The 23,895-nt window shown below is 43.3% G+C and overlaps 1 protein-coding gene across 2 annotated transcripts; it reads right to left on the reverse strand.

The window, feature by feature from the left end:
- Positions 1–5,555: 5,555 nt before the first annotated feature.
- On the reverse strand, positions 5,556–14,781 carry GEM (GTP binding protein overexpressed in skeletal muscle). 2 transcript variants are annotated; one of them, XM_057403025.1, is made up of 5 exons: positions 14,505–14,781; positions 12,283–12,625; positions 9,123–9,196; positions 8,436–8,640; positions 5,556–6,780 (listed from the first exon to the last, which is right to left on the reverse strand). In XM_057403025.1, the coding sequence occupies exons 2-5, from the start codon at positions 12,614–12,616 to the stop codon at positions 6,503–6,505; spliced, it is 891 nt and encodes a 296-aa protein (XP_057259008.1). In that variant the 5' UTR covers positions 12,617–12,625; positions 14,505–14,781; the 3' UTR covers positions 5,556–6,502. The 2 variants fall into 2 exon arrangements, with proteins under 2 accessions (XP_057259008.1, XP_057259007.1); XM_057403024.1 differs by having other exon boundaries at positions 9,123–9,199; positions 14,505–14,759.
- Between the last annotated feature and the right edge of the window lie 9,114 nt (positions 14,782–23,895).

Consider the following 23,895-nt stretch of genomic DNA (forward strand, 5'->3'; position numbering starts at 1 on the left):
GGAATTGTGTCCTGTGGCTAAACATACATATTTAAATCCCTAATTAGGAAAAGTTTGCATTACAAATTGTATTACAAATTAGTAATTTTCAAACTAATGCATGAAAGAAATGTTTAATGCATTTAAATGGAGCATAATTTACATAAAAATTATTCTTGGTGATGAAGTACCTTAGAAAATTGAGTGAGTGGGTAAAAAGATGGCAGGTGACCAGTTACCATTGACTGGTCTGAAAGCAGTGTGTAATGTCAGTCAAATATGCCAACAAATGCGAAACATAATCAAGAAGGGTACTGAAAGCAGGCTAGAAAGTGATGTTATATTGTTCTCTGAAATGTAGCATCCTGAGTAGTGTGTGCTGCATCCTCTGCCTCTCAGGCAGGAGACCATTATAGAATGAACGGAGAAGGGCAATGAACACAATTAAGGGATTTGAGCAATTGCCTTAGGGGAAACACTGAAAGGTTTGGGACTTCTTGACATGGAGAGAAGGTGGCTGAAGGGGAAGTGACTGATAATTTCAGTTTCACAAAGCTAGTGGAGAAAGTGAGTGAAAAACTGCTGTTCATAAGGTCACATAGGTGATATCCCTGAACAGCATGTCCTATTACTGCTTTGCTTCCTCTTCTTAAAGACAGCACAGGGATGGAAACACCACTGGTCCAAAGCAGTAGGGTATTTCTTCTCAAGGGTCCTTAGATTCCTTTTCAATAGTTCTCCAAGGCAAGTCTGAAGTCCTTAAACCAAACAATATCAATTTGCTTTGCCACAAATATCAGAGGATGAATTTCTGTATGGGTAAAAATCCTGCCATGGGATTGCTCCCTGCCAAGGGAGCATCCTTAAGGGAGCATCCCTACTTCTGAATAAGGAGGAACAAATGCAGCCATTCATGTCACAAGATTGTACCAAGGGGAAGAGGAAAATCTTGAAGCACAGAAGACTGAAAATATAGCTAAAAAGCATATAAAATGATACTACAGTGACAAAGCTTGAAAACACCCTATTGGCAGTGATTCAACAGTATTTAGAGAGGAAGTACACCCTGAGCAACTTCTGAGCAAAGCTGTGAATTGGAGAAATGCAAACACATTGCTGAAAGCCACAAGTAGTCACAGAAACAGCTTCCTGGCTGTGTAAAAGTTACCAAGGTCCATTCCGAGGTCCATGGACGTTAAACCATTGAGCAATTCAGTGAAACCCACACAGAGTCAGAGAATGGGTGCAAAGCCCAGCAGTGCTGGAGGTCTTTCCTCCGGAGGGGTGGGCACTGGGCTGCCCATCATCCCTGCATTCAGTGCTGCCTGCCCAGTGCCTGTCAGTGCTTCTCTCAGCTCCCCTGCTGCTCTCCTTGCCTCAGGTGGGCAGTGTCACGTCCAGCGGGGGTGTGGTATCCCAGGGTTTGCCATACGCACCAACAGTGCAAGAAGGGAAGAAACACTAGTCCCCGTGTGCAGTATGTATAGATGCAGGCGTTGGAAGTCAGACATCATTCAGTCTATCCATGTGATACTCTTGAGTTTTCCCATTGAAAATTCCCACTTCCCTTTCTCCTGTTGACCCAAAGAGCAGTCAGAGTTCAGCTCTGGGCAACCCATGTCTAACTGGAGTCTTTTGAGTATATACACTTGGAGTATGTGCTTAGGAACCACTGCCACTTATAAAATGATTGAATTTTATACTTACTCAGGCATACAAATCAGAACTGGGAGGAAGTGTGTTACACTCATCATATTCTTAGCAAATCATTAGCCAGGTGGTGAGACAGTGCTGGTGCTGTAAAGCAAGCCACACAGGACTGGTGTGCTCTCACATGGTGCCTGGTCCTTGCTGTCTGACAGCAGGGAACCCACTGCAGCAAAATCGCTAAAATCACAAGTATTCAGTACACTGAATTTCAGTGTCTTCGGGCAAAAAGCCACTACTTTGATGCTCTTTCCTGATGATCACAGAGGATAAATGCAGTAATATTGCAGGTGCCTGTGTGAGGGGGTCACTGAGAGAGGTGGTAGGGCTCTCTGAAATGTAGGAGATTTCTGGGGTGAGAGCACCATGGGGAGGGTGGAGGCAGGGAAGCTGTCGGGCTGCTCACTAGCATCATACATTCCCTGGTCATGTTGGGATTCACCCTGTTTCCTGCAGCTGTCCCTACCCAGTGCTGTGTCCCTAGCCCAGCAGGTCACTGGCCTGTGTTCCCTTCTAGAAACAACGGCAGGAACAAGGTTTCTCTGAAGCCTTTCTGGAGCATGGCAAAGAGCATAACATGGTGTTCCCTTTTTTAACTGGAGAGGGCTATATTTACAGACCTAGAGGTCACTGTTTAAGTCTCCCACCATTTGTCACGTTTAAAAGTGCTGGTGGAGCACCAGCAATGTGCTGTTTAGCATAAATTTAACACAGGATGCCACATGTGCCTTGGGTGCTACCACACACTTAGTATTATATGGGTCCTACAAGTGGATAAGCACCAAAGAAACCATGATCTGTCCTTCCTGTGCTTGTGAGTCAGACACAGGAAAGCTTTATGCAACATGTTCAGCTCCACAGTCTTGAGAGGCATTGCAAGGAATGAGTTGTAGGGTTCAGTTCTGGAGATGCAAGAATTTATTAGGCCAGAGATCTTACCAGTAGAACACCATTAGTACGCCTTAGCACCTTGTATCTTCTCTCACGGAAAAAGGTGAAAGGTAATGGGTATAAATTACTCCTGGGGAGATTCCGATTGGACACAAGAGGACAATTTTTCACAATAAGAACAATCAGCCATTGGAATATTCTTCTTAGAGAAGCGGTGGATTCCCCACCCCTGGACAGTTTTAATATTCAGCTAACAAGGGGTGACACACCTCATCTAGGTCATGCTTTGCCAAGAAAGGTTGGATCCTTGAGGTCCCTTCCAGTCTGGTGTTCCATGATTCCATGACTGTCTGGGTGCCACAGCATTCTCTAAAAAGCCCTCCCAGAGATAAAGCTGATTGTAGGGGCAATACGTAGGGGCAGTACTGCAGATGCACGTAGTGCCATAATAACTAATAATTCCTTACCGTAGTATTGTTCCGAAGTGCAACTAAACCTTTCTTCTTGCAGTTAATGTGTCATGATTAAATTAATCAAAGGTAGACATAACCCCTAATTCCTATTGCTGATCCAATCTATCTTCTTAAAAGAGTTTTTTATAACAGCCATTACACTATAATTGGCATTTTGTGTGTTCTTAGATTTATTTTTTTTCCTGTATTTATTTTATTTTATTTGGCCTCTGTAAGTTTTGCCATTTTGGCCTTGGTGCGCTCACTGCTGTGACTCACGTATTCCATAGCTACTGCCAGATCTCTGAGACCAGCACTGTAATTATCACATTAGGATCTGTCATTGTAGCCCTGACTTAATAAATAGCAAGAGCAGTGATTAGAATCGCTGATTGATCCATTCCACAGTTTTGGACACTCACATCTGAGATGAACAGAGGGATTGCGGATATATAGGGTTTGAAATGTCAGCATTCCAGATTAAATTAGTATTAATTAGTCATTCCAGGTGCATTAGCTACTATATATAATACTCATTTCTATATTTGATAATCTGGTGATGATCAGCTATAACCATGACTCAGATTCATCTCATAAGCTGCAGAAGAAAGCCCCACCCTTCCTCTGTGCCTAGTTCACTGGAGCTGTGCAGATCACAGGAGGTGACCAGGTTCCCTTTCAGGTGAAACTCTTGGTGCCTTTCAGGAGTGCAACTCAGGCACTGCAATCCCAAGTGGGCATTCAGTCCACAGGACCAGGTCCAAAGCAAGAAAATCACTGAAATTCACTGACTGTGGATGCTCAGCACCAACTCTCTCACTCCACACCTAGAGGTCTGACAGGAATACATCCGGATGGGGTCTGAGCAAACAGAAGCATCAGTTCCATGGAAGGGATGCTACTGCTGGTGGTTCTTCACCCACAGCTTCCTCCATGCTCTCCCTGAAAAGTCAGGGCAAGCCAGAAGCCTGCAGGCTGGACCAAGAGAGCCAGTGGGAGGTTGACTGGGGCATACAAGGTGGAGGCAGCTCTTTAAATTGTTTTGGTCCAAAGGCAGTGCTGTGTTATTCGGAAGGACCAGCCCTGGTCCAGCAGCAGCTCCACAAGACAGACTTGCAGTGATGTCTGTTCCCCATTCTCATGGGAAAAGCATGGTGATACAGCATGCTGTGAATGACCACCACATGGCTCTGTGGCAGCTTGTGACAGCCCTGGGGAATGGGCTTACCACACTGGGTTTTTTCTTTAAAAATCATGTGTTTTAGAAGAAAGGAGTGGAACGAGATGAGTGAGGGCATGAAAACTTACTAGATAACTCCCAATTGTTATGATACCATCTATGCATCCACTGCTGCTGTGAACACAGATGGCTTTTACCCCTAAAGACTTTATGATCAACATGGGCATTTTATATTTCTTCAAAACCTGTTTGGTTTAGATTTGTTGAGTCCATAGTTCGACAGATAAAGAACAAACTAAGGAAATGTGCTTGTTGTATTCAGCTGTGCTTTCACTTCTTTAAAACAATATTAAAGACTCATTTAATTTGTGTAGTTTTGTTTCCATTCCTGAATAGGGAAAATGTTCTGAGAGTTTAAAAGTTCTGAAAACTGGTATCAGAGCAAGTATCATTCTCTAGACTGCTCTGTATTAACCTTAAATTGCATGCTGACAGCTCAAAAGCATTCATTCAAAATCCAGCAACAGGCATCTTGTCTGTGCTCTATTCAAACTGTTGTTTTCTGTTCTTGCCAACAGGTTATTCTAGGTAAGGAATTCCCTTCCAGGGAGATCTGAATACCACACAGGTGCAGAGTCATTCTGCAATGTGATATTTTACCCTTAGAGAACAGCTAAAAGTCATCCCCTCAGCAGAGGTAATTTTTGGCACTCAGTAAGCTCACTCCTTTCCACAGCATTTGGTGCATGAAAGATGCACAGAACCCAGATCTCACCCTACTAGTTTTGCAGTTTGCTGCCTTCATCATCAAGGAAGATGAGCTGCTAGGCTGGAGATTGGCTTTTCTGAGCCACCTATGGGCAAAATATAGTGACTGTACCTCAACACTGAACTCTGAGGCATGGCCACAAAACCCAGCATAGTCAGGGGGAAAATAACACAGTCATGCCCAAAGTAATTGAGGATTAGGGCCCCACCATGCCAGGTACCTGCTTTCTGTTGCTGAATGTAGCATTTCACTTCTTTTCATCTCCAGGATGGGGGTAACAGTACTCAACAACATTTAAAAGTGTTTTCAGAATTGAAGACCAAGTACCTCATTTAAGAATGATTTGTTTTTATCTCTGTCACCACAAACCCATGCACACGAGGGATACCATGTGCTCACAGCTTTAAGGCTACAGGTGATTCTTGCTTTGTAATCACAGGTTGCTCAGCAGCCTCTGTTCAGAGGTGTGAGAAACCCTTACTGCACTTTTCATGTAACAATCATGCCCAGCATTCAAAATATTTTCTCAACTTGATAAAATTCTTAGGGATTTCCCACTGAGGCTCAAAACCAGTCATATATTTTATTTCTTTTATTACAAGGCATGTAAGTAAAAACTTGCATAGTCTGAAAAAAAGATAATAGATAGAAAACAGTAATAAAATTAACATCATTCTTTTAAGAAACTTGGTAATAAATACATTTCCCCTCGACATTAAAATGCTTGTTATTTTGCACAACAATAAATACAGCATAACTCTGGCATAGAGAAAGACCAAGGCTGGATAAAAGAAGTTCATGTGGTTTCTTAAAAAAGCTCAGAAATGGTGGTTTATAAAGGTTTGGCATCCTGCACTTGATGCTCTTCGATACAACTTGCACTTTCATTTTATTATGATTTTTAAACAGTCCCATAATATGAAAATAGGAGAGGAAAATTTGTTTGATTATAGGGGTTTTCCTTTAAATATTTTCAAAGTAAGAGATGTGTAAATTCATTGAAACCAATCCTTGACATTAAAAGAAATTACAAAATAGTGTCTTGGTGGCTATTCTACAACAATGCAGGTTTTTCGGCAGTGGGTGCTCAGGCCTGGCCAGCCAACTGGCACAGGACCAATCCCCAGTCGATTCCTCAATTCTTTACACGGTTTTAAAAAAGTAATAATAATACCAAGAAGAAAGAGGAAAAAGTGTAGTATTCACTTCACAAGTCATTACTGTTTGAAGTTCTTACACTAATATCCAAAGGTGAGAGGAGAAAGAGCAGGTATATTCCAGAACACTTCCCACCATATCTTTGGGTCATTCTGGTCTATATTTTTCTATTAAAACTACTGACAAAAGGAAAGGAAGAGAGATATTTCCATGCACTGTGCTGTTCTTATGCCAGCACGTATAATCACAATCACAACTGTGAACCTAAGTCACTTTGATAGCCCAATCTAATATAGATTGATTGATTGTCCCACGACATAGGTAATGTCCACAAAATGCCACAAGCTCTGGCAGAGTCCAGCGTTCTTAAAGAACTGATAGGTCATGGCAAGACTTGGACTTGAGTTTGAAGGCCATGTTCTTGTTGTTCTTAGCAACTATTTTGCCCCAGAACCGCCTGGCTTTCTTGGGGATGCTCTCCCTCCGTTTCTGGTATGCCAGCCGCTTCTCGTTCTTCTCCTTGCTGTCCCTGCGGAGCCGCACTTGCCGCACGATGCCTTCAAACAGCTCTTTCACATTATGCTGCACGGCTGCCGAGGTCTCGATGAACTTGCAGTCAAACACAACGGCACAGGCTCGTCCCTCTGCAAAATTGCAAAGTGAATATGTCAGGAGGCGTCATGAGCAGGGAGGGCAAAGTGGCTGAAGGTTGCAATGTGTGGGGAGCCATTGTCACAGGGGGGAATTCCTCAAGCCAAATATAGGCACGGATAAGTCTTTAATCGCCTGATGCCGCCTGTTAGCCCATGATTCATCTGCTCTGTGTCACACTCCCTTCCCAGTGAGGGGGGGAGAATCCCCTCCTGGAAAAGCCCAGTCCCTTCCCTTGACTGTGAAGGCAGCTGGGGCTGACTGACTCACACTGGGACACAGAGGCTCAGAGGTCAGCCATAGCTCAAAACCACCTGGTCATCTTATGTCCAGGATCCCTCAAGTCGCATTAAAGTGTGACGACAGCACCCTGCATGCACACAGCACAGCACAGGAGGCAGGGCCAGTCCTCCTCTATGGGTCATGGGTGTAAACCAAGACCCATAGACCAGACCTCTGAAGGTCCTGGGACAGCAGCAGCTTTGGTGTGAACAGACACATGTACAAAACGCTTAAATGAAGGCAGAACTATACAGCTTTAGAGGTACATCTGAAATCATAGTTCTTATCCTTAATTACATGAGCTTAAGCTAAACCTGACAGCTATCTTTCACACACAAACCAATTTATTCTGTCTTCTGGCTTGCTGTAAACTCATCACCAGAGTGACATGAATGCACTTGCCATCTTTCAAGAGATTTTTTTCAAGTGGGGCAGAGAGGAATGAGAAGGCAAATAGTCATCCATGGGCTCCCAATGGACTCCCCAGTTCAAACTCTTCACCTGGGTCAACTGTGAATGGAGCCAGAGGAACTGTGCACACCCCCAGTGGGAAAACAAATATAATCTAGCTCAACTGCGAAATAGAAGAAGGGAATAGCTGCAGAGAGAAGATAATGGTGAGCAGAGGACCTCACGTTTTTGATAGGCAAAGTTGAAATAATCTAATGCACTGCTCTGTGTTATGTTGTGTCACCTAAGCCTCAGGGAGACACCCCAAGAAGACGTTTTACTGACTGCAGGCCTCAAGAGCCAGCAGTAGCTTTTCCAGCAGTCTCTCTATTCCTATTTATGGGCTTAGTGGGTAGTCATTTGTGTGCAGCAAAGGGAGGGCTGGTTTAGCATCCCAAAGCAAGGCACCAAGATCTCTCCTGAAAGGCTGCATGGTCCCTTCCCAGACTAAAGAAAACAAAGGGGGAGAGGGAATTTTTATTCATCAGGGAGGACAGACGACTGGTTATAAAAAAGATATAATCTTTGGCAGCAGAATAAAGGGGCTAAACTTGTTACACATAAACATGTATTGGAAATATAAAATGTTTCCAGCTATCACAGAAATCACATTCTGCAGTGCTCTTACACTGGGAGCTGGAAGGGAAGAAACTCAAGTTGCTTTTATGATGGTTCTTAATAAATTTAGGAAAGAGATTATCTGACATGTAACAGCATTACCAAGGGAGGCTTAAAGACCTGGTAGACCCTTCCCACTCCTCTGCCTTCTGTTTCAGTCCTCCGTTGTTTTATTGTTCTTTTATTGTCCAGTCCTGATCACAGCATATTCCTTCGGCCAGAGCTCTGCAGTTCGTTCAAAAGCTACGAGATGACTTTTTAATGTTGATGTCAGTTTTATCTTCATCATTTTCCTTACCTGCCACGGAAACTTCACGGCACCTGACAAGGTCACTTTTGTTGCCAACCAGAATAATGGGGATATCTTCCTTCTGCCGTGCCCTGCGGAGCTGTATTCTGAGTTCCGAGGCCTTTTCGAAGCTTGATCGATCTGTGATGGAGTAGACAATCAAGTATGCGTCTCCCACTTGCATGCAGTGGTCTCGAATCCATTCTCCCTCACGCTGTTCAAGTGAAATGGTCAGATATTGTTATGTCCAGAGCAGATTTTACTTAGTAAGTACAACATTAGAGAATCCAAATACATTCCTGCTGTAACTGTAATGGGTATGGTTTGAATCACAGTTATACTGAAAGTAATTCCAATGCAGTGATGGTATGAATACTTCACCACAAAGGAGGGCAAAACTTGTCCCACATAATTCATTGTGCTGACTTTAGACTGGAATGAACATGGTCTGGAAAATGGCTTGAATGTTTTGGTTTATCATTAAAAAAATAAGGAAGGTTTGTGCTTCTCAGGCTCACTCTACAGAGCCAATAGGCATGCTTGCCTTGGAGCAGGGGTGGGTTTAATCCTATATTTTCCCTGATGTTGACATATGGAAAACACCTACTTGCTTTCCCAAAAGATACCTTCTTTTGACATTAACAGTCATTCATATACATTTCTGTTTTGACATTTAACTAGAATAAATTAAAGTACCTTATTATCCCACATGTCGAGAAGTATAATGGTTGCACTTTCCCCATCCACTATCAGTGTTCTTTCATATGTGTCTTCTGGAAGGAAAAGCAGAAGAGCTGGTAATGTATTATTCCATGGCATCACGTACATTACAAAAACCATGTAGTTGAACATGTGTAATTTGTTCACAGTTCAAGTTATTGAGCCAAATTTTATGCTGGCCCCCATTCAGTTCTTTCCTCATTTCCATCAGCACTGAACCTGCACTCTGTTCATTACTGGTTGTCTTACTTTCCATGATATATGAAGAAGGTTGAAAGATCAGGAAATGAAACGTTCGTTGTTTTGGCTGATATTCTCTTTATCTTATGTGAGAGAGAGAAAATAGAACCAGTGGAAGAAATAACCAAAGGCTGAACATTTGCCCCATGGGAGCAGCAGAGTCCAGTGAGGCTGAGTAATGGAAAATATTTGCTTTCACTTTAACAGGGACAGTTTACGGGTGAACAGTCACTGCTGCTGAGAGCAATACAGCTAACGGCCTACCAAGTGATGAGGACAGGGGAGTTTCAGACAAGCTGTTGAATTTTAGAGAAACTGAGACTTCTACTGCATCCTAGTTCTCTCCCATTTCAGTTTCCCACATTACCTTTGATGTCAAACACCCCACAAGAACCAACAAACCACAGAAGTTTGGTTGTTTCATACTGAAGCCACAAAAATTTATACCTAGGTTATAAGCACCATGTGGCAAAGTTGTGCTTAGATGTGAGGGGGCTGTTCCCACTCATAAATTTGATCAGTCCTTGCTGTGAAATCTCAGTCTAGGTTCTGCTTCAAATACTTATCTTCCTTCTTTTCCCCAAACATGGGAACATTTGGAAGAGTGATAAGGGATTTGGACCCATCTCTAATCTTGCACTGCTGGTCAGTGAGCATACCACCCCTCTCACTGCTTTAAGGGGTCTGTCCCAATGACACTTGTAAACAGGACTGTGTCTTAACCCTTGTCATAAAACTTCTGCTGGGCATTAATGGAGTGAACTGTCCCCTAAATTCTAATCAGAACCTTTCCTCAAAGCCAGGAATCTACATTCATACCAAAGAAGGAGCCAAAAATATTACATATTTAAAATAAAATCAAAGAGACCCCAGGCGTGACCCAGCTTAAAATGGCAAGATTAAAAAGACAGAGCTAATCAATAGGAGCAGTTTCCCTTGCAGGTCCAATAGCATGACATTTTTGTTTGCAAGTAAGCTTAACCTTAGAGTCAGTAGCAAAGCCTGTCCATAAACCAGCTGTATGCCCTCTGTGAATTGGCTATCCTGAAACCATTCTGTCTTATGATCAAATTCCAGTTTGCAAGCTAAAGTTTGGAGAATATTTTCTTCAACTGGATGCACATCAGTGTGGGAACAAGCTCCATATACACCAGAGGACAACATCCAGAAGAGATTTTCTCCGCTCTATTACACTGATGAGGCTACAAATACATAATCACACTCCCTGAATATATTATGCCCAAATGGTCATAGTCAGCACTGATTTGCATTCTGGTGAATCCTAAGGAAATTCCATAGGATATGAAACACACTGAAAGTGAGCTGTTAGTTCACCTCATGCTTATTTTGAAGCTGACACTGAAAAAGGAAAGCTGTAACAACAGCAAGTTTTCCAATACCTTAGCAGAGCTGGCCTTGAAAACCTCTCACTGCTACACTCCAAGCAATATTGCTAGGAGTGCAAAGGAAAGAGGAAACCATACGGCTTCTCAAGGAGAAGAAAACTGTCTGAAAGGGCTGTGCAAAACAAATCAGCTGCACTTTCTGACTGCTTGCCCAAGGGTCCTACTCTAGTTCACTCACACAGTACTAGGAAAACTTATTGGAGACACTGCAGGCTGAGGAGCTGATGGGATTATTGGGAAAGTGGGTGGTAGAAGCTGAAGACAAGGCACACCTGAATAACTGATTCAGGGTGACTGCACTGTGGGGAGCTTCAAATCCCTGAAAGACACAAAGATCTGTGTCCCAGTCTATGCCAGCAGGCAAGGAAAATGTTGGTCTGACCTTCCTGTTGCTGGGCTGTATTAAATCCTGGACAGAAGACACAAAATGCTATCCTGCTTGTGCTCCACTGAAGATAGGAAGAGAAGCCCAGGAACTCTGTGCTAGCACTGGCACCATCACACCAAGGGATCACAGGCAGGAGAGGGAAAGGATAAGCAGGGACGAGGAAAGCCCTGCACACTGATGAGGAAAAAACAGTCACTTGCACTTCCTCCAAAGGTGACAACATCTGCATCCTTAGAACTACAGCAGACTTCTGCTGCAGCCCAACCCTTCCACATCAACATCTTGCATACAGTATAGCTCAGGACTTAGTGCCACAGCTTCACTTTCTGCATGATCAGATCTTTGGGATTAAAGAACACTTTGCAATCCTAAACAAAGCAGAGGAGGATAGTAAGGGGGAACTATCAAAGAGAATCCTACAGCTTGTGCCTTTTCCCCATTTGGGCAATAGCAATTTTCCTACACTGCTAAGGGACCTTTATCTGTTTTCCTCTGGGGGAACCCATGCTGTGCAAGTAACATGAAATGAGGAGAGAACATATTTTACTCAAACTCCATATAGGCTACACTGAGGCAATGTGTTTATACAGAAAGGCTGACATGACTTCTAATGGCAAATGTCTGGGAGGTGACTGAAGGACTCAGCACTAGCTTTTCTATTTTGCTATATGTATTATTTCTAAACAGTTAATTCTTGTAGACCATGGGGACCTTTGGTTGTTTTCTCTCCCCCATAGAAAACTGAAGTCAGCCCCATGGAGCCAGTGGTGACACAAACGTTTGGCCAGCATGAAAGCTGGACCAGACTTTTGTGTAGTATCATCACAGGCAGGAATGAGGCAGCTTCCAACAGATATTTTGGAATTAAAAAGCGTGTGAATCCAAATTATTCTAGAAAGAGATTTTCAGTCACTGTTGGTATTTTACTCATCTTATTTTGCTTTCTTGTTTTTGTAAGAGAGATGCACAAGTTGAATCAGTTTTGAAGACCAGATCCAAACGTTTGTTACCTCAGTTTTTCATTAAACAGCCTCTCTATTTTTCCCTGCCATGCCAGAGCTGATTGCAAGAGAGCACCAGCATCCCAGGACATAACGCTTACCTCCGAGCACCTCACAGTCACTGTCGATGCTGTCATGCACCCCTGCAAAGATGTTGGCTAGCGAGGACTTGCCTACGCCATGCTCCCCGATCAGCACCACCCGGTAGCAATTGCTGCCTGACTCAGAGGAGATGACAGAATCGGATGACTCCGAGGACCAGCTCCTTCTGTAATATTCATCAGGACTGATGGTGTATCGCTTCTGCGGGTTGTACTCATTGGAGTCTTTCTGGACCAGCAGATTCTTTCCATCAGCAGGGATGCTCCATCGCTGCTGCTGCTGCTGCAGGCTGCTGTTGTGGGTGCGACGCATAGTAACGTTGTTGAGGGTCATTTTCTACCCCTAGCAAGAAACAGAATCACAAGTGTTAACAGAATCACAAGTGTTAACAGAATCGCAAGTGTTAACAGAATCACAAGTGTTAACCCACAAAACATTTAAAAATTCATTAACACTCTGTTATTAATTTCAAGGCAGCACGTGCTTTAAAGTGCTTTTCTATAGGGATCTAGCATACAGCAAAAGGAAAATTAAACTTTCTTTACTCTTTCATAGTTACTGTTACACAAAGTAATTCTCATTAGTGACTTGGAGGCTATTTCCTAGGGATGATACCACTTTCCCAACCCTAAATACTATCTTTATTTAGCTTTTATAAGTTCACTACTGTGCTAAGTGCATCCTAGACATGAAGAAAGTGAGGCAAGGCTGTGCCCCAAACAGAGAAGGAAGGTGCAGCATTCACCAGAGCTGTCTTACATGGGAGCTGCATCCCTGCTGAGGGGTAGCCTATGGTGCAGGCAACACCTATCGGTACTGCTCCCCACCCTTTGTGCTTAACAGGGGCAAACAGAGGCATCTGTCCCCATTGCCTCCAACTGCCAGTGCAGCTGGGTGTAGAATGTCTTTCATATTGTCTCAGTTAAGAGCTGAAAGTTTTGGGAAATCAGTTAGGCATCACCCACTATGCATGTAGACAACCCTGACATGAGAAAAGAGACATGCAAGTAAGTCTTGCTGTGATCCTATGATTCTATGGTTCTGTGATCAGGTGGACATGGGTATGATCTACTGGCTGGGTGTACAAAAAATGACTCTGCTCCAGACAGTGACTTTTTGTCTGGTAAGAGGGAGGACACAGTGAAGTCCAACAGCTTTCCTGAGGAAGAACAGGTTCTAGCTGCTGCAGGAGAAAATACAGTGCTGGGAGAAAAAGCCCATAAATTTGCAGACTTTAAATCAGCAGCTTCATTCACTGCAAGTCAGCTGGGTAAGTTCACTCTTCTAAGCATGGCTCTTAGCTGTGTTTTACTCAGCACACTCTATTTTGCCTTGCTTGGAGGCAGAGGACAGTGATGTCATTCTCACAGGCCAGCAGCTACCATTTTTAGGAAAGTGAATTTGATGCATTCCAGTTCTCAAAGTAAGCTTTTATTATTTGGATTTTTTGCTTTTTGCCATATATTTTATGTGTCTTGTCTATCTTCTCCATATTAGTAAATAGGATAATTGTCTATAAAAAGCACTCAACCACTTTAAAGCCTGAATAACAGGTGGTGAACAAAAAAAAAAGCACATCAAATCATGAAAACAACACATACAGATTGCTATTTCTCTTCACACAAAACTATCAGAAAACTCCCGTGAATAGATGCACAGCAGGGCATAGGATAAACATATAGAAAAGCACACCCTGTCTGAACTTACTACCGCACGCACACTATTTTCTCCATGATGCGCAGTACTTGGGGGCAAAATGAGATAGTTTGTCTAGTCCTAGTCCCAGTAACTTTGTCAGTAAGAAACACGTCTCAACTAGAAATCATGCACCAAGCAAAGGCTGCTTCACAAACAAACTGAAGTATTTACTGTGGTTGCATTTCAAAATGCATTTCTTCCTTGCATTTTCTCCACTGAAAAGACCTGATGAGAAAAAAAACTGGCTCTAATTCAGTCAAACAACAGCCTAACTCACAACCTGCAATAAACAGTTACTCGCTAAACAATCACTAACACACAACCTGCAATAAACAGTCACAAACATGAGCATTTCATGATTTCACCCCTAAAAAATTATCAGCCTTCATTAAACAAAGCCAAACAAGTACCTGTCGCACCCTGCGTTTGAAGTTCAAACTGGTTTTGATACCCTGTACTGCCTTTAGCTGTCAGGGTCTCTAGCATCAACAGTAAAAGACTGCTCGAACCAACTCTGCCTTACTTGTGCCAGGATTCTTCAGGCAGCCAGGTCCTTTGCTCACACTGCCCTTCTTTCTCAGTGAGCTGTGATGCTCTGAGCTGCTCTGCCGAAGTAAATCCTCTCCTGCTTTGGAGCTGGCTCTTTAATTCTTTCTCGGCAAACCTGGTTTATATTAAGCCCATCTGATCAGAGACAGGGCTTTTCCGTGACGTGGTTGGCCTTTCCATACAACAGCCAGCCCCCAGCTGGGAGGAAGCAGACATGCAGAAGAGCAAAAACTTGCAAACAATCTCAAAAGACTTACTCAAAATCATATGATTGTCTTTATACTGCCAGTAAAATAAACACATTTGGTTCTTTCGTGATGAAAACAGGAAAGTGGAAAAACCCAAAATAATACGTGTTATTTTGCCTCACTCAGTTTTACATTTAAGTGCTACCAGAAATAATGTTGATTTAAAAATTACCTAAGTTTCATCAATGCATAAAAACCCGTAAATATATTATGTTCTCTGTCTGCAAAATACACTTAACCCCCTGTTGGACAAAACATTCCTTTGGAATAAAATGTCTGACTGTTTTTTTGGAATTATCTTAAAAGTAGGAATATTATTCTGTTGTTTGGGGGTTGGTTTTGTTGGATTCTGTTTAAAAACTCCTATTTTTCTCTGTCAGCCTCCAAGTGACTTCACCCAATTTCCTGAACTGCTTCCACGTCTGCTGCAGCCCTCTACTAGCCAGGGCTTGAAAAAACTTCCAGCTACAAATTCAGTGTTACTTAGCTGAATGGTGACAAAGATGCATCAAACCACACAAAGTCTGCACAAAGCTGGAGTAGCTCACTGCTGATGCTGTCCACAGGAAAGATGACTATATTGTGTACATGCTACAAACCCATAAACCCAGGGGCTGCTCCTTAAGTTCTTATATTCTCATAGCTCATTGTTGGAAGAAATATTGCCAGAAGGGAAAAAAACACAAACCTGTAACATGTGCCACCAGATGACACTTCTATCAACATACACAAAGTACTCCCTGATCAACAAATGAAGAGTAATAAACTTCCACAGCACTTCTTGGGAAGGGTACTACAACTTACATGAAAGTATATGGAAACCCTATAGTCATCTCTCAATTATACAGTCTCTGGATTAAACATGATGAGCTCAAACCCAAGCTCCTACAGCTTTCCTTTATGTTTACAATCTCCTAGTTACTCTGTCAGCCCCTAAATCTGATAGGTGACTAATTCTTATCCAGCGTGTAGGAAGTCTGAGCAAGGGAAAGAATATGTTTTTCATGAGCCCATTCTTCTCACCCTTGTTGCTACAGGCAAGCAAGCCATTAACTGACAATGTACCTTTATTGAAGGGAGCAACGATATGGGCAAAAGAACATCTCTTGCTATGATTGCAGCTTAGCACTTATTTCACATTCTTCTGCTGTAAATTTGATTAGTTTTCCTCTGAAAAAGCAGACCTTTACTAAATTCTTCAAGTGAAATCTGCTTCCTTTGTATCCCCTTCGGCTTTATGGCATTCCTTGGTCTTTCATGAAGATTTGCAGGGTCCTCCTGAGCTCATTCTCAAGTTTGAAGAGCCAGGAGCTTTTCCAAAAGTAACATGCACTCATCAGGGTACATGGAAATTACTCACATCTACCGAGGGAAGAAGTGATCAAAAATATGCTCTCATTTTCCTTCACCTGTGTTTCAGGGGCAGCAGTGGAACTGGCCCCAAGCCTGCATCTTCACCTCTTCTGTCCCTTACACCTCAAGGGTCTGAGTCTCTGCTGCTGCGTGATAATCCCCAAAAGCACAAAGTGTCACATCCCTCTGTGTAGGATGCACGGAGTGGCTTTTAATACTTACTGCACAAAATGCAACAACACCTCTGTCGGGGAAGGTTTATGGCATGGCCAGTGGGTTGTAAAAAGATGCTTGCCATCGGCATACTCAACTGAAGTTGCTCATTCTCTTGAAACAAGCTGGAAATGATGACGGGGAGGGGGTGGTTGGAGTATGGTGCTCTGCACCTTGGGTTCACTTAGCTCTCTTTAAGTTGTCTGTAATTTGTCACTGCAAGTAAAAGAGCAAAACCTGTCCACCCCAGGACTGGAGAGATTTATGGCCAGACGGATCTCAGCAGAACTGCAGGCTTTAACGTCTCACCCGAATGTTTAACATATAGCAGAAAGTGCAGACAGCAGAAATAAACCAAAGTCAGAAAAGTCTTTGTGTTTAGTTATGGTTAGTGTTACATTAGGAACTGCTGGGCATCATCTTCCATAACCTCTTCATAAAATTCAAGGCATACAAAGAAAACACAGCTCTCCAATGACCACACAATATATATCTCTTCTGTAAAGCCATCCAGGGTTGTCCCAGCCATGGCATGAAGTTCTTGAAACTGGCAAATTTGCAGGTATGTTTTCCTTTGTGCTGCCTCTTCTGAGCTTATTCTGCTTTACAAACTGGACTATTAACTCTCCAGATCTGTGCTGCTCTCTGCCTACACATGATGAAAAGCTCTTGTTCCTCAGGCAATGCCACCAGCATTCATGAATTTCAATCAGTAGTGAAATTAGAAATGTAGTAGCAGTGAAATTAGCAGTGAAAATAGACATGTGGGGAAAACCTTTCCCCTCTCTTTTTTAAGTCGGAGAGAGGTGCAGCATTTTCAGCCTCCTGGTACTTACTTGCAAGGGACAATAGCAGGTTGGTTAATGAAATATATGAAGTGAACCCTTCTCAATTGTCCTGGGTTCAGCTGTAACAGTTATTTTTACCTGCTTCCTAGTAGCTGGTGCAGTGCTGTGTTTTGGCTTCAGTCTGAGAACAATGCTGATAACACACTGATGTTTTCAGTTGTTGCTCAGTAGCACTTACCCTGATCAGGACTTTTCAAAGTCTCATGCTCTGCCAGTGAGGAGTGGCACAAGGAGCCAGGTAGAAGCAGAGACAGGACACCTGACACAAACTAACCAAAGGGGTTTTATATTATACCTTAGTTACTGAACTGCTCTTATCTCAACCTGTGAAATTTACATTCTTTTGATTCTCCTTCCCACCCCACATAGAGGGGGAGGGAACGAGGGAGGTGAGCGAATGGCTGCATTCTGAGTTACTGGCTGGGCTTAAACCACAACATCAATAGAGTTGACTATAGGTTTTGATTTCCAAATGCAATCCCATAGATCGATAGAGGCTGATGTCCTGCACTATTCTGCCCTCTCGCACTCTTCACTGGTCACTGTCTCTGCAGCTGAGACTGCCTGACACACAGGCACAAGAAGAGACAAACTGTAAAGCCAGGTGCTGTCGTAAAGCAGGTTACCACCTGATGCAGTATTAAAACTCGTGGCAATTGCTTTTCACCCATCTTATCCATTCTCTGCTTCAATAATCGTGTCTTAAAGGAATGCTCCTGCGGCCAGGTTGAAGTAAACATCTCAGAGTAACACTTCTGCAATCCTTCTCCAGCCAGTTACAATTAGACTAGGTGATGCCCATAGAATGAGGCAGAAATTTTCCACTGGATATAAAACAGCAGTGTTTTTTAGCTGGCACTTAATTAACCATTTTGTATCTATGTATATGAAGGCAAAAGTAGTTCCTCAAACCACCTTCTGCAATAAGGGTCTTGCGTAGAGAGGACCTGAATCATCTTGGAGGGGGAGGGAAATGCAAGAGGAAAAAATCTCAAAGAAGCAGGAGAAACAAAATTCAGATTTGCTTTAGTAGAAATTGTGCGCAGAGTGTCTGAAAGTGCACTTTCTCCCTTTTCATTTAGCAGGAGAGAACTTCTTCATTTTTCCCCTCAGAGGACCTTAGTAGACTGTGCTCACAACAGTTAGTTGCCTGTGAAAGCAATGAATAAAATCCACCACCTTCCTTTCCTCCAGATCATTGCAGCGTTTCACATTTGCTCTGCTCTCACATCTGTCAGTGCTGCCTCTGACAGTTTGTAGCCCCACCAGGAGCATTAACTACGGACAGAAATGGTTTTGGATGAAGACAAGATGCCAGGCTGGATAGACACACCAGGAGTACCTGCGATTACTGTACTCCCCAGGGGAGCTACTCCAGTGTCACCATCCATTCCTGCAGCACATAGGGCCACAGGCAGCCCAGTGAGCAAGCGTAGAACAAAAACCAAAAATACATGTGTGTTAACTGCATTAGGCCCATAGCAATGGGACCATTAGCTTATTTACACCAACTCATGGGCACAGCTTTGCCCTTGCCTTTCCTGCTTCAAATCCAGTGACCAGGTAAGAAGTTTCATGCTCAGTAAGAAAACTGCCAGGGATAAGATACTCTGAAATATAGAGGCATGAGGTAGGGAAATGGAGGATTATGTGCCTGAGGAGAAATACTGAGGGTCTTAAGTAGGGGACAGGGCAGAGAAAGACACTCAGAAATTGAGCAATAGCGAAACTTTGATTTATTTTTAGGGAACAGATTCAGAAGCACCTGAAAGTGCCTCCCCCCATCTAAAAAACAAGCCACTTCTCTCTTCAGAGGAGTAGATTTGGTAGACCGTTCCCAGCAATTGCTTGCAGGGTACCCTGAATTTGTTCCACCACCACGTTCTCTCCCACACCACAGCAGCATTTGTACAATTCTTTAACAGCACTAAAAGCAAACATGATCCTTTGGTGATGGAGCACAAGGACAGGGAAGAAGCACTGGTCTGTACTCCTTGTGCACAGGAGAGCAGTGAAAGCCAGCATTAGAATTCTCAGGGAATTTGATTGCTTTTAATCAGCTACCTCACTAGAGAACCCCTCATTAGTCTATTACTTGTGGATAATCTGGATTCCCACATGTCAAAAGGAAGGTGTGCTCCGTATCCATGCACTATAGAGCCTTGATGACTGTAATGGGTGTCCAAAAGGTGTTTTCCCCATTAACACATTAAGCCAGCACAGCCAAATACTCAGCAGAGTGAGAAATGAGCAGCCAGAGGAAGTATTGCAGCTCAGTTCATAATAAAACACAAGTTACCCTTTAGTCTAGTTAACTGAAAATAAAAACAATTAAAACAACTATCATCTATGGAAAACATCCAACTATGATAAAGAGCAAATGGCAAAAAAGGGTTATTTCAGTAAGAGTTAACTTAGAAAAATGACTGCCTCTTTCCCACTTCTGCACTGAATGACGTTAATGAATTCTGCTGATAATTGTCTAGGGAATAGGATTAAGTCGTGTATGACATAAATAAATGTGCTTTTCAAATGGAATCAATGCAAACTTAAAAAAAATCATAATATACTAATAATAGTAGGATGTGAGCAAGCGTAAGTGTTCTTCGAATACTGAGCTAAAAAAGCCTTCAGACAAATGGCACCAGACCATTCCTTGCAGCTAGGATCTTTGTAGTATGCCACCATCCTCAGCACATCAGGTTCAGGAGCCACAGTCTCCTTTGCAGCTGCAGGATTCACAGCTTTCAATAACTTGATTTTATAGCAGTAAGTCTTCGTGGTAATTTAACAATAGGTAACTTCTGCATCAGCAAACCATAAGCTAGAAACTTCAGCAGATTTATCTGGGCCCCTGATCTTTAGAACTGTGTAAGGGAAAGCCAAAAAGAAGTCTTTTGCTCCAAATGCAATTTCTTCTTCACTTTGGTCCCCAAGACTCTTACATCAACTGCAGCCAACAACAATTACAAATACTCAGACCTACTCACACAAACATGTACATGGCAGTGCACAAAAAACTGCCAATAGCAGCAAATTTACTTTAAAACTATTCCATGTGGTGGCCAGAGTTTGTCTTTCAAGACCTTACTGTGTTTATCTACATGACAAGCCTGCCTGGGATGGAAAGGGAGCACCACTGAGCAATCCAACCCACCTCAGCTCCCAACCCACCCAAACTGCTCCTGGTTCCACATTATTACAAGGTGTTTTGGGCTCGTTGTCTGGGTGGAGGAATCCCGTCGCTGGGGCAGTGGCTGACATGGGGTCCTGGGCAGGTTTTGGAAACCCTGGGAGAGTGAAGCAAGGCTATGGGTGCCCTCGCTGCCCCAACATCCACTCCTTGGGGAAACATCGTGGCACGTGGATGAGGTTAGGCCAAGGCAGAGCTGAGTGCAGCCGGGCTGGTTTCAGTCAAGGTCATGCCAGGGCTGTTACTCATATCTGCACCGGGAGATAGGTGTTGTGTAAAAATGCACAGCCCATGATGGTGGCTAAGCAGCTGTGCTCCTCTTCCAAAAGACGATCAGCTGGAGTATGGGCACTGCATCCCTCCCCTTCTCTCTCTTCACTGCACAGACACCTAGCAATAACAAAACCACAGCTAAATATGGTCTGCTTGGAGGGAGCTCTCTCCAACAGCTCTCAACATCTCTCTCCTCTCCCCATTTACAGTATCACCCAACCAGTGCCCTTGGTTCAGCTTTCGTCTGCCCACTCAGCACACCAGCATCTAGTTCAGTGATGCTTCATGTGATTGCTCAGTGATTCACCACTTTGTTTGGATTTTCTGGCTCCCAGACTCATGTTTATCAGCAAAGCACATACTCTCTGCAGCATCAGGCTGTAAGAGGATTGGAGCCGTACAAAATGCCTTTGGGCAAGATGCTCTGCACAGTCAGGTGAAATTAATGTCTATTTAATTGAACAATGGCACCTCTTTTATTCATACAGCTTTACTCCCATGTCTTTCAGCATGTACTTTCCCCCTTTCCAAAATGGGAGATCTGAAAATGAACTTATAAGTGAAAATATGTTGTTTATTTTCTTTGGGAGGCTCTAATTCTTCATCTCTGTTGTACTGTGCTTGTGACAGGACAACTGAGTGCCAGGCCCTGCAGGTAGGATTCATTTTACCTCTTTTAAACTACTTCCCACAGGGAAGTGGACAGGGTTAACCAGGCAGCTCTGGGGTGATTCATCCATCACAGGTTGTGTGAATCATGGAGATGCCTCCATCCCCACTGAACAGGGAGGGACTGGGAGATGAACATCTCTGCACTAAAGCTAGCCTTAGACTGCACTGTCTGAAAGCTGGACTGGCAGTCAAATGAAGTGAAGAAATCCCTAACAGCCTAAAGGCAAATTTTTACCTGTGCCTCTTCAGATGTGCGGTAAGACAAGGTTCAAGATGTAATCAGTACATATGCAATGCTGAATAAAACTATCCTGCAATAGTACAGGAGGTGCATAAATGCACAAGCAACTTGGCTTAAAAAAACTGGAGAAACAAGTACATGTGCATGTTCAGTGTGGATGTCAATAGGGTTCTTTTCTCAGTAGCTTCCGGGACACTTCTGGGGAGGAATTACTTCTGTCACCATTCACACCGACCAAGCACCAATTGCCGTTTCTTTGCAGCCTCTGACATATGGCAACATGGTTAGTGGAGTTTTCTGCCCTGCTTCTGCAAGCCAAGCACATGTTATCACTGTGCATGACCATAAACACATCCTGCTCCATCCAGCCAGCCTCCTGTAAAAGGAAGATCACAGCCAGCACGTTTCAGGGAACACACTCAGTGAAATACCAGCAGTTACAATGCTGTCAGCTGCAATCTTACTCCGCACAGCCAGTTCTTTGGCACTGAAGGCTCTTGTGTTCCTGCAGGAGCCAGAAAGGGGTAGCACAGACAGCAGGCTCTTCTCAAGCCCTCTAGCTGGGACACACACACTCGCACACGTATGTCTGTGCTTAGGCTGACAGGTGACCTCCTACAATCGCCACTTGTTTGTCTTTTGTTTTCTCTCTATTGTTTTAATACAATTTATTCATTTTGAAAGCAGGCAGTAAACACAGGAGCTGGGCATGATAAAAAAGCCATCATTAATAACTGAAATCAACAGCTTTGATGGCCAGCAGATCCTTTAGTATTTTCACTTCATTGTGCTCCCGTGCAAATTATGCATCTGCAAAATTGCATTCCTGTGATAATGTGTGGGACAACACCATTCTTTTCAGAAGCAGTAGACTGCAAGGTCTCTGTCACACACATTTTCCTCTCTTCATGGCAATTAGCACATTATTTAATGCTTTCTGAGCTTTTTCTACACTGAAAACTACCAAAGTTTTACATTAATAAAGGAGGACTTGTTCTCATGAAGCCAAGGACACTGACTGTACTACAGATTCAAAGATGTGGATATCTAGAAAAGGGAATGTCCATCTGTTGCTCAGCACTTTTCTCGGGTGAGTTGCTCCAAAGCTGGGTACCTGACATGCATTGCTCCTGTGAAGGATGAAACTAAACTGGTGGGAAAAAGCTTTGATTTCCAGAGCCTGTTGAAGTAGCTGCAGACTTGGTTTTCACAAATCCTCCATGTTGCTGGAAGTTTAATCAATGGCTAAGCTGGCAGATTTAGGAGTAGAAAGAGAAATAGCTAATTATAAATCACAGACTCAAGGACCATAGTTCTGGCATAACTCATAAGGTAGATCTGATTTTTGATGCTCTCCAAACCTCAGTTCTAGGTAGGTCCCCATTTGTCCAGCAGAGCAGAACAAGCAAGCCAGCCACACAGCCACACTCTCCCTTCCGCTGCACTGTGTGCTCCCTGCAACCTAGCCCAGATGGATTCTAAACAAGGCCGTCATGCTGTAAAGTAGGACCCAGTGTACCGCAAACATGAACTCAGATAATAAAACATATCGTAGTGAGCAAATAGAGACATGAGGGGGAACAATATGGACACATCCCACTGCAGAAGGCAGAGAAAATATTTTGGTCTCCTAGTTACAAGCCCACTCCTGTTTGACTTCTGACCCAAGACCATACTGCCAGCAATTACATCACCACTGCTGGGCAGTGTGATGCCTCCAGAAGCTCTTTGCCTCATGAGCAGGGTATTCACAAGGGCAGCTTTGGCTCTCTGAGTCAGTGGAGGGAAATGGGCTCTTTCAGAAAGGATGGCATTGCAGCTTAGGTAGGCTTCAGCACTGAATTGCCTCCCGCACTCTCCCTCACTCACAGCTTGAGGAAAAGATGAAGATAAAATGAGCAGTACCCTTAGGGGACAAAATATTCTTTCACTAGATGATCTGAAGGTCCTTTCCAACCCTAACTATTCTATGATTCTATGATTGGAGGATCACATGAAAAAACTGACAGCTTACCTGAACATCTTCAAATACCTGCTGTTATGAAAGGCCTCCTTCTCCGCCCACACTGGTATATATATCAGAAGTCACCCTTAAAATAAGTGAAAATCAAGCCTAATTGAAATTTAGAAACATGTTCAAATTATGTAAAGGGAAAACAGCAGTGGAAGTCCACATGGACTTTCATGATGGTCCACATGGCATCAGACTTCTGCCCCATATACACACGTGTTGCTGGTTCAGCAAAACCTGTACAATATACAGGCCTGGATGCTTCTCACACTTCACACAAAGGACAGACCATATCTACTGCTTTTGTGATCCT

The sequence above is a fragment of the Pezoporus wallicus genome, unplaced genomic scaffold (assembly GCF_028554395.1).
Source record: "Pezoporus wallicus isolate ANWC-B61680 ecotype Strahan unplaced genomic scaffold, APGP_CSIRO_Pwel_v1 contig_2456, whole genome shotgun sequence".
In the NCBI taxonomy this organism is placed as follows: Eukaryota; Metazoa; Chordata; class Aves; order Psittaciformes; family Psittacidae; genus Pezoporus; species Pezoporus wallicus.